Source organism: Plectrocnemia conspersa, unplaced genomic scaffold (genome assembly GCF_051122295.1).
Source record: "Plectrocnemia conspersa isolate PC_06_02 unplaced genomic scaffold, ASM5112229v1 ptg000014l, whole genome shotgun sequence".
Classification (NCBI taxonomy): Eukaryota; Metazoa; Arthropoda; class Insecta; order Trichoptera; family Polycentropodidae; genus Plectrocnemia; species Plectrocnemia conspersa.
In genome coordinates, this window is record NW_028277178.1 from 30352728 (window position 1) to 30364839 (window position 12112).

The 12112-nt window shown below is 28.0% G+C and overlaps 1 protein-coding gene across 1 annotated transcript in view; it reads left to right on the forward strand.

Annotated features, from left to right (window-relative positions):
- The first annotated feature begins 419 nt into the window (after positions 1–419).
- LOC148226766 (neuropeptide SIFamide receptor-like) overlaps positions 420–12112 on the forward strand; it is a 70331-nt gene continuing 58638 nt past the window's right edge. Inside the window, exon 1 of the mRNA XM_088204241.1 lies at positions 420–1372. Coding sequence (XP_088060367.1) covers positions 706–1372 — 667 coding nt within the window. The 5' untranslated portion in view covers positions 420–705. The remainder of the gene's footprint in view (positions 1373–12112) is intronic.

Consider the following 12112-nt stretch of genomic DNA (forward strand, 5'->3'; position numbering starts at 1 on the left):
TAAAAATATGTGTGCATAAATTAATACCACATTATTATTATAATACGAAAAATATTGATTATAATATCGGAATACTTGCATTTCTATAATTGGAGTCCATAGTTAAAATTGAATAGCTTACACAGATGGCGCATAGTGCACGTCAAAAGCAACAGTGTTTATCGACAAACCAATTACATAATCTGATTCAATTCATTTTCCAATATTGCCGCACATAGTAACGGATGTTTGTTATGCATTTATTAATTAAAGTTGCGTCGAAAGTTTCTCGCCACGCGGGGAGCTTTATAATATACAGTGCCTATACTATGCGAGGGGTTATGCAAAGCTCCCGTTGCATTCCCGTATCGGACAAAGCGCTTGCGCACCGATGCCGAAAAACGAAAAGCCTGGAGAGCTTTCCTCTAAAGCCTTCCTCCTTTGGCCACTCGGCGCCGCGACGTCTCCGACGCTGCACGCCTACCACACAAAACAGAGCTTTTCCACCATCACAACACAAACTTTCATGTTCAAAGCTCGACATGACGATCGTGGCGTTTTATTATAGCCAACGCTAGATTGTGCTCTATAAACTTTAATTTAAATTTTGCCGTAAACTTTTACTTTTTTGTGTGTGCATAGTGAAACTTTTTATTTCGAACTTTTGGGTGTTTAGATAATTTAGTGTAATTAAAAATATTGCCAAATATAACATTAAATGACTAAATGCCTTCGTTATCAAACCAATATTACTCGGGTGTGATGGACTTGGACGAACTAGAGCCGCTTCAGATGGCCTCACTCAGACTACCCGATAATGAAGAATTGGATTTTGATTCGCTAAGAAGAGCCACGCCGTTCCTTCAAACAGTTCCTACTACTGAACCGTCATTCATTAAAACGAGACACCACTTCAAAACGCACTACAACCACTCGATAACCAACAAAATGTATCGCGAAACGGCCAACAACTTCGTAGACATCGTCTCAAACTCAATCCTAGACATTGTCAACACAAATTACGGACCTGAAAACAAACTGGCGACAGTGCACAGCTTAGGATTTTTAAACACCGGTAAAAGTTCTCTGACTGACTTCACAGTGACGAGGCCTACGACTGTCTTCAATTCTAGCATGGGAAATATGAACAATACTGGATTCGGACCAGATTTCTATTATAGGCACAATTCTGCTATGACGGCAGTTTATTGTGTCGCTTATTTAATCGTGTTTGCCGTTGGACTCATAGGAAACTGTTTTGTCATCGCCGTGGTATTCAGATCGCCGAGGATGAGGACAGTTACTAATTTTTTCATCGTAAATCTAGCAGTAGCTGATATCCTGGTCATAGTATTCTGCCTACCTGCCACGCTAATGTCCAACATATTTGTCCGTGAGTAATCATTTATTATTTATGTATTTTATGATATTCTTAATATTTAAATTAATGTGTTTGCACAATATAAATAAATTGTTATTGCTAAAATAATATTTTTACATAGGAGATAATAATAATAAATTGCACTAAACAACCGTGTTTTTGTCGCAAATATAATATTTAGGTATACTTATAAAACATACTTTGCTATCTAATGATACATATTTTAGGATCTACGTTTTCTATAAAAACAAGTAAAAATTTTGAATCGAAAATATTTAAAAAAAAACATTATGTTTGTAATTATAGTAATTCTTGTAGGGATATCTAATTTTGATTGCATATGTTATATGGTTAATAATCTTTTAAATATTTTGCTGATTTATGGTATTATAAATAGTTATATTTCCTAAAAGTATTTATTTAATATAAAAATATTTTGACTGTTACGAATAAAAATTTTGTGCACTTTAATAAAAATTTATAAGTTCATTTTAAAGCTTAAAACTGATATTTATATTAATTAAATAAATACAATGTGTTATAAATGTTATAATTATTACATTTAGTAACGTATGTTATAATTAACAAACACATATATCACTATGTAGCAAAAATATTTTATAAAAAAAATAATAAGCACTTATTGATATTTTTTAAATTATAAATATAATTTAAAGCCTGAATCTAGCCTTCATAAATACAATCTTAAGCTTTAAACTGACCTTTAAATAATTTTAATACATATAATGTATAATTAAATGTTATTTGACTTTAAAAATCTATAGGTTATAATAGATTTTATTTCTTTTATCTTTTAATGAAATTTAATACATACAATTTTCAATAATTGTTATTATTAGTACATTTAAATATATATACATTTTTAGAATATATTTTCTTAGCATATTTTTACATAATATGTTAATCATTTTTAAAAAAAAACATTTACAATTAAAAATATATAAATACAATCCAAAACCCAAAACTAGCCCTTGTATTAATTTTGTTATATTGAATACATTTTAAAGAAAAACTAATAATATTAGGAAAAGGAAAAATAATTGTCATATTTTTTTTTATTTTACTTTTAATATCTATTTTACTTTGAAAACATGAAATGTGATAGTATTGTTATAGTAAACGCAATAAATTAAAAACTAATGATAGGATTAAATATATATAATATATAGTATATACACCTAATATTCTACATAACTATTAAACAAAAATAATACTTTGATATGAAATATTGAGCATTTTTCCATTTAAAAATGATATTTTATTTCCAAAATCAAGCCTAAAACTAATTTTTAAATAATTTAGTTCATGCATTGAATCAGTATTAGTATAATTAACACATTTTATTCATCACTGTGTATTATAGTATTAATATAAATTTTATTAAAATGAATGGGCATATTTTCTATTCAAAAATGTTTTTTTAAAAATCTGTAATTTTAATCTTAGCCTAGAACTAACCTTAAAGTAAATTTAATACAAACATTATTAGTAAAAAAATATATATAACTCATCACTAAGTTACAAAAATAATAAATTCATAAAATTTACTCAGCCCTTATTCATAAAAAAAACTTTTACAGTTAAAAATATATTATTTTAAAGCCTAACATTGACCTTTACGTAAATTTTATTATTCTAACATTTGGAAAAAAAACTAATAGTGATAACAAATATATACATTTCCATGTAGCAATAGAATAATTTTATTAGGAAATAGTAAGCATTTTAAAAAAAAAATATTTAAAAAATCTAAAAAATATATCAATATAAAACCCAATAACTATCATAAAATTTAATTAACATATGCACTGTATTTTTTTTAAATTATTGATAATAACAAATATATAAATCATCAGTAGTATTTTTGATTCTGAAGATCCATTAATTTAATCTAAAGACCTTAACTTATCTTGAAATAAATATTATAAATACAGTGAATCATCTTTGCTAGAAAAACACATTTGATATTAATTAAAAAAATATATACATGCATTTCTATATAGCATAAGTATTAATTTCATTATTTTTTTATTACAAAAAATGCTTTTAAAAACACAATCTTATGCCTAAAAACAATTTGTAAATTATGTTTCTCCAATTAAAACAAACTAATTAATATTTCACAACATTATAAATTTAATTTTTATTCAACGTCATATTAATCACAATTATTTTTCAATCATAATTAACTGTTAAATTAATTGTATGATTTCGGTCCAATTGCAATGGCACATTGCATGCAAACGTGATATAATAGAAACAACAGGAACGTTGAAAATCCACTATTGTGTTCACGATTTATGTATATGATACGGGGTCATTGAAACTGTTTTTATTGCATTTCAATATCATTTTTTATACAAAAAGTGATATATTGCCTCATCTCTGAAAGGTTTATGTAAATTCGTTGATGTAACTATGAGACACTCTGGATGATCGATCGTTTTCACAAGCAAAACTATCTTTCTGCCAAGAAATCAATCTCTGGATGTGATGTTAAAATACGTAAATATAGAAAGAATGACAACTACCATTTAACGTTGTGACAACGGACATATATGAAGGGTGAATTCTCTGTATTTTCATATTTCTGGCCAAGACAGACGCTGCGATATTTCGACCGTAAATATTCAAGAAAAGCTGAGAACTTTTTCAGTACATCGCACAAGCATACATTCAGGATTTTCATCCAGCGAATATATAACGTTACTCTAGAATATCTTTAAATTGATTTTTAATGTAAATATATTTTTATGCTTCATAAAAAATTAATTACATTTTTATTCATATTTGTATTTCTTCACGAAATATATAATATTAAATCTCGAATTATATCTTTAAACTCTCGGCAAACGCACGTAAACATTTTATATGTTTACTGTTATTGCGGATCAATTTCAGAGCACATTCGAGAGATCAACACATTAAGTAAGGTTTCCAACTGTAGAAAAACAGCAAAGTTGAATAAACAGCCATAAAACGAGATCCAATTATTGCTTTCGTAAATTGTACGATTTAGAAAGTTTTTTTTTTCTTTATTGGCGCAGATTAAGAAAATATTGAATTACATTAATTTGGCGTAACTGAACAAATAAATAGAGACTTTAAGATTGTAAGTTAGTTTTTAAACTACTGCGGTTCTCCTTTAACAGTCTCGTATCGCGAATCCTTGGAAGTGAAATGTAACTTCTTACACTGGGTCAATGCGCATGCATCCCTACGTGATATTATACATATTATCTTATCTTATGTCACATTATATATGATAATAATAAAAAAAATAAGCTTTACTTTAAGGTCTTGTCATAGTTATAATATATAAAGCACAGATATTATAGTGGTTTTTTATAGCTATTAATAACTTTTGTATATCTTAAATCAGAACAAATAGTATTTATTTTTATTTAATTTAAAGTCTATCAGTAATTTATTATGAAAATATTTTTGTAGCTGCTGCATTACATTGTTGCCAATAAAGCACACATGAAAAGCAACTAAATTAGTTTTTCTTAAAAAAAATTATAGTGGTGTAGGTCGATGACTTTACTCCACTACTTAACAAGTAATTGTTGATTGTATTAACCCTATTGTAACGCATTAGACATGTCATGTTGCTATGGAAGATTTTTAATATGCAAATAAATTAATGTTTATAACTATAATACATATAAGTTTAAATATAATATAATTTTATATTCGTTAGTTAACTTTTTTTTATTTTCGGTTTAGGTTTTCTTAGCTTTTCATAATCTTACGGATTTATCCGTAATATTTATATCAAGGTCAATAAAATAAGTCAAGGTTATTGTTAATTCATATATGATATTAAAATAAAATTAGCTTCTTAATAAAGCATTATTTAAAAATAAATCTAGCTATTTGATATCCAACTCCTACATATAAAACTATTTCTATTGTTACCCTCAAATCAATATTAAAGATGATATCAAACCCAGCATTCGACTTATCTGGCATGTCAATCAGATGTGCACGTTTATGGGATTGATTAAGAGAATAAAACTGGGCGTAGGTTATGTTATAGAGCAGTAAATGTAATAGAACGCGTGGCTTATCGAGCGACGCTGCATGGGCGTTGGTTCAACGACCTCGTCTGGTTCAACCCCCAACCCCCATAGCCGGTGCATTTCCACCATTGGCCACCTTTTGGACTTTCATGTCCATCCTGGACACTCTGGATGCCCCGACTAATCCCTGCTTCCCGATAGACTTTGCTTAATGGAAGGAAACCCTTCGCTGAAAGATGAAAATTCACTATGCGCTCACTTTGCATATGGATTAAGCTGAAAATGGAAGCATACCACTAAAGGGTTAATATATTCATAATTCTATTAAATTGCAGTTAAGTCATTGAATAAACTTTGTAAGCGTATATTGAAATGCATACTTCTGCGAGCATAGTAGACGATTTAATATGGAATATGATGCATACAACGTAGTTTTCGCTGTCTTCTAATCTCGCTATATTTAACAAAAAGCTCACAAACCATTACGTTGTTGTTTCAAAACCAGTTTTAAAGCTTTTTTAAAACCTTCGTTTTATATTTTTAAAAAAATTATAACAGATGGAATGTTTTTCTTGATAAAACGAAATAAAAATTAAATATCATAGTATGAAGTGTATTGCCACTGAGCCGAGAGCGCTTTGTGGAGAGAAACAAAAAGTTTTCCAAAGTTTTCGATGGATATAAAGACTCTGAAGACGAAAATAAAGTCATTTGGAACAGCATAACGCACCAAGTGCCAGCTTCTCTATTCATTGTCGCCATTTTTGATGTTATCTTCGGCGATCTCCCCCAGGGTCGTAAAATTTTCAACGCATCGTTTGCACACCGGAGTTTTATGATTTTGCTACTGTCTATGGGTTGTTATTTATATTCGGTTCTGTGTTTTGAGTCGTTGTTGTGTGGTAACGAAGTGAGTAGACACATCGACGCCATTACAATAAACGACTAGCTAAAGGCCACCCTATAAATGTATTAGAACAGGCATGTTAAACAAGTGGTCCACCAACACAATTAAAATATCTTTCTGTGCAATAGTTTATTAAAGTAAATATGTGTACTACTTTTCTTTTTTTAACTTTAATTCAACATACAATTTTATTCCTTAGCTTGAAATATTTATTTTTTGTAAGTACAAGATACAAGATTTTTGTAAGTACAAGATTGTAGGTAATTGCCAAGCTCTTGTCTAAATCCGATAATTAAAGTTAAAATAATGCTTCTAACCCTCAAGGGATCTGGCTTAATGTTTGGGCTTGGACTGAATAGTCGTGGTACTAATTAAATGAACTGTTTTGTTAAACACCATTGATAAACTCTCCTGATGGACTTTATGCCTAAGCTCATAGTAAAACGCAAAGTTCTTCCCTTTATAGTACCATGTATTATATAATGAAGAAGGGCAAAATTCCATCCATTTTTTTCTTCCATCGTCTAAATAGCCAATTTGATTGAAAATAACGTATATTTCAATATATAAAAATCGTTTTATTAAGTCTGTTGGATTTCATAAATATTATTTATAAATTTGTTTTTATAGGTTGCAAAATGCAAAGAAGCAATTTATTTTGTAGATTATTATAATAATTAATTTTTAAATAATTCTGAAAAAAATTATATTTGCGTTAAATGCATTTTTCTATGGCGATACTTATGTTACTCTATATTTAATAACTTGTGCCAGCGAGTAATTTAATATCACACGCGATTGCGCTTCAAGAATCAAACTCTAAAGTTTTTTTCTCACTGCTCGGATAATTTTTAAATCGCATATTTGTTTATTTTTAGTATGTATCTATACATTTAATAAACCTATTTATCATAACTGAATATACCTTAATGAATGGTTAAAGGTCTAGATTTGATAAGCTGTCTTGTTGAAAACCATTTGTGAATATAAAATTATTTTAAGATCTGAGGCAAAATTTGAACCATTTTAGTATCTTGACTAATAAAAAATAACCAAAATCCCACTGATCCTCTTTTATCACTTAGGGCCCCAATTATGATTATTAATTATAAAAAATATTATATATTCTATTAAGTTTATCGAAATTGATTATTTTTATGGAGTGCAAATTCCAAAATATTTTTTAAAATGACAATTTTTTTCATATATGAACACAATAATTAATAATATTTTGTGAGCGGCTTTATAACTTGTTAAATAATTGCGTTAAATTCCTTAGTTAATTTTTTTTTGGTAATTTTGCAAATGCATACAAAATAAAAAAAAATACACTTTATTAAAAAAATTACGGCAACGAGCTATTTAAAATCGTACGCAATTGCGTTTCGGGAATTTTATTAAATAGTTAGGTAAAGTTAAATTTAAGTTAGGTAATGTTGAATTTTATTGAAAAATTAGTTAAAGTCAAATTAATGAATAAATAAAATTAATATGAATTTATTTACACATTTATCCTAACCTAATTTCTTAATTCTGTTTCAAATGCCATTCAAAAAAATACTAATGCTCGTTGGTAACTACTGGACTTTAGCCCAAAATACCTGACCGATTATTAAAGGTAAAATATTGCTCGACTCTTAACTCTTTAAAGTTAATTTCTTTGGTACTGTCTTGGCTAATGAAGAAGAGTATTATTCCACTTACCTTATTCTTCTAATATTAAAAAGTAACAATTGTTATCTCAATTAAATGATTTTCTTAAAAGTCAATTTTTTCTGCATATTATGTCGTTTACCTGCATATAATGTAAATTCATCTAAAATAAAATCATACATAAATATTTTGACTTTCAAAAATACTATATTAACATTAAAAAAATATATTTAAAAATGGTAGCTTTATTAAGAAAAATTTTAGAGAAAAAGCGAGAAGGGAAAAAATAATCTTTTTAAATAGAAAACATATTTTATTTACAAACTTTCATATGCAGATATCTCATTTTTCTGAGCCAAATATCATAATAAAGCTTTGAAATAACTATTTTAGACTTACATTTATTAGTATTTTACTGTATGATTTAATTTATCTAAAGTTACATAATATTTTAGTGGCTATATCTAAATTTACACATATAATGCTACATAATAAAACCGTTCTTTATTAATTTTATATGCTATATTAATTTTGTATGTTTAAATTTTTTTGATAAGATTTTTATTGTTTTTTTTAACATTAAAAAGCATTATTTATTATTGAATAAATTAAAATTTTATCTTAATTAATTTTGCACTGTATAATGTTAAGGCATTTACTTTTTATTTTTTAAAGTTTTTCACAGTGAAAAATTACAATTCTACAATGGGCTTATGTTTTTCACAAATATAATTGTATATTATTCATAAAACGATATTCAAGCTTTTTCGTATATTCTATGTATACTATACCTACATCAAAAATAAAAGAGATATTTTACGACCTTTTAGATGTCAACATTCTACCGAATCCCAATGCGAGTTCACCGTCCTCATTTACAATGAAGCAAAAATATTGGCTATGAGTGACTCATAAAAATATCATATTTAATCATATTTTTAATGATGGAATAATACTTTTCTATTATTAATAAAATTCAGTTTTTAAAAACGTGATAATATACAATCTCTTCCCAAGCACTTTAACGTGAAATATGTTTTTTTCAATCCTTTCGGAGACAATATAATAATTTTTGGTTCGAAGTATATCGATAAAGTACACTCAGCTGCGGGCCAGTGTATAAATTCTACTTACACGACACAGACCTTTGGGTCGTATTTTCGACTGTGCCGTATAGACCTATATTCGAATCAGCCAAGAAAAGCTCCCCCACGTATCGATAGATTTATTCCACTTTTATATTGCACTTTCCGCGACGGCTCGAGGAACTGGGCAAATATTTTTATGCGTTCGGAAAAATTCTTTTCGTCCGATAATAAATCCCTTGTCATTTTCTGGCATTAGGGCGCCAATAAATAAGATGTGTCATTATATTGAGTAAGAATTGAAGAAATGTAAATAATCACCTATCTAAAGCACGTTAATATTTGTCAATAACAAACAATGCCTGTATTTAATATTTTTACAATATTTTTTTATAATTTAATTAGTCAAATGTTTAAGAAATATTTTTTTAAGCATCCTAAATAAAATGATTAAAGAATGATGTAAATCAGGAAATCTGAAAGATAGTATCACAAAGCAGGCAATATTTTTCTTATCTTTATTTACAAACAGGGAATTTAAATTTTACTTTAATAAAAGTAATATATACTCAAAAGGCAATAGCTAAAATTTTACGCATTGCGCTTCGCGCTCGTAATTTCTGTTAAACTACGGTACGCGACATAAACAGGCGTTTATCGATCGCTAGGACGCATTAACTTAAGGAGCTAGAGAAATACTGATAGATAGAAATAGGTATTTTAGGTACAGGTTAAAGGAAATACATTTAAAAATTCATTCACAAAATTACAGATGTTTTTCTTCGTTTATACTATATATAACCGTTGCTTCTAAGTAATTAAAATCAATTTTAAAGACTCGATAAAATGTGAAGCAACTAATATATTTGTGCTAATAAATTTGCGTCCCTCGAATTTTTCTGAAAATCAGAGTTTCGTCAATAGATCGGTTACAGTTACCCGTCTATTTACAGTATAAATGTATATTTTTCAAAAAGTGCACTAAAATCGTTGGACCTCACTTGAACCAAAAAAATTAAAGTGTCAGTGCTAGATAACTGCGCCGAAAAGGTAAAAAAAGTCTGAATTCTAACGAATAATTTTGTCGGTAAATATACTAAATTAAAATATGATTAAAAAAATCAAGGATTTCTCTATCCTTTTATTATTTTTTTAGTTTTTATTTTAATCTTTCGCTATTAATGGTAGTAATTAAAAAGTTACAGTTAAAACCAATTCTTAGGGTATTTTTTGGCTTTTTTTTTTGCCCAAGAAGGGTTAAGAAATTTTAAACTTTGATTAAAAACAAAAAAATATTTTAATGCGCGTACAGTTTCAAGTTGTGTCAAAGAGCAAGTTTAATTCTTTGAGGTGTAAGTAGATTAAATCTGACCATTGAATTGAAAGTCGAATTATCTATTCAACAATACTGACAAGCATTTATTTAACTCTATAGCGCTTGGAGATACTTTTTTATGATAGGTCGGTTATAACTTTAATTACTATTAGCGTTGCTGATGTTTTCTGGTACTTTGTTCCTTTGTGACATATCATTAAAACGCTTTGTTTCATTAACACAAATTAGAGTAAATTTATATATTTATTTAAATTTAATTAAAACCATCGTAACCTAACAGGTTACCCCAATGCGTCACGATGGTCGAAAATAATAATTGTATTATTTCAATACACAAAAAATATATTTAATTAAATAAATACACAAAAAATAATACATATAGAGAAGCAAACCAAAAATCATTAAATTTTACAATGAAATGATACGAACCGGACCAGCTCCTCGTAGCTGACATTAAACAGGTCAATGTGTAATGCCAGCGTATATTTTTAATAAATGTTTTATTTAATATCTTATTTCAATTGCAATGCATACAACAACCCGCAATGCTTGGAGACTTTTGTCTTCAAGCTTAAGTACCATAGAAAGTAGTGATCGCGTCCTTTATTCTTGACCGTTGCGATCAGGACGTCAGCGCTTGAAAATTTCCCTTTTGCACGAACTTGCTTAACACAAGAATGTTTTTGGGGATAGCTACAAGGAACTAAAAAAAAATATTTTAGATGGGTATGATAACTGTTTTTTACTCTTTTAAATATTATTTTATTAAATTTTTGATACAAGTCATAAAACAATTATATATAAACATTTAATATATTTAATTTAAAAAAATTCGCTTTCGAAACCTACAGATTTTTTTAATCTACAATATAAAAGTTAAAATATATACCGGAATCGCTAGGGGTTTAAACGTAAATCAACAGACAAATAACGTAAATTAAGCGCGACGGTATAATCGCCGAGCGTTAACATTGACCTCACGTTTTCGGTAATGGTATATGAGGGGCACGGTCGTAATAATTTCGCATGAAGATTCATTGAGCACTAACTATAAAATAATTATCATTACCATAGGCATATTTTTTTTTGGTAATATTTATAGAAACATATTTAACAATAAAAATTTATTATAGAACGACCCAGTGCATTGGCATAGTAAGTGTATTGAGGGCAGATGTTTCATACGAGTTCACCTGAACAGCGAGTAGTAGTATTATAGTATTATAGTAGCGTAGTATCTTTTCAGACTGCCGTATTGTGTCTATTACAACACACTTCATAAACGTTTAACCTTGAACGTGTACTACGTTTATAGTTTCTTAAGTATAGAACGTTTCAAAAAGATGGTTTAAATATTAAAGTTTTCGCGTTAACGGGTTAGTAGCTTGTCCCATATTGGTTTTATGTTTCATTAGTAAGAATTTACTCAAACGTTACTCGACTTTCATTAATTTTAGGAAATGAAAATATTATACTCATCCACCCTGCATCGTACTGGCATTATTATTTTATGGTAACTTTAGCTCTTAGATTAGTATAATGATGTTATATATACATATATACCTTAAAATTGTTTATAATGTCAACTATGAACTATTAAAAATAATTAATATGTGTGCCACAAAGATCCAGATAGTATTGTAGTATAAAAATAAAAACTATTTTTTTCCGCACTAATTTTAAACGAGTCACAACACGACTTTAGTTATTTTAATTCGATATTTA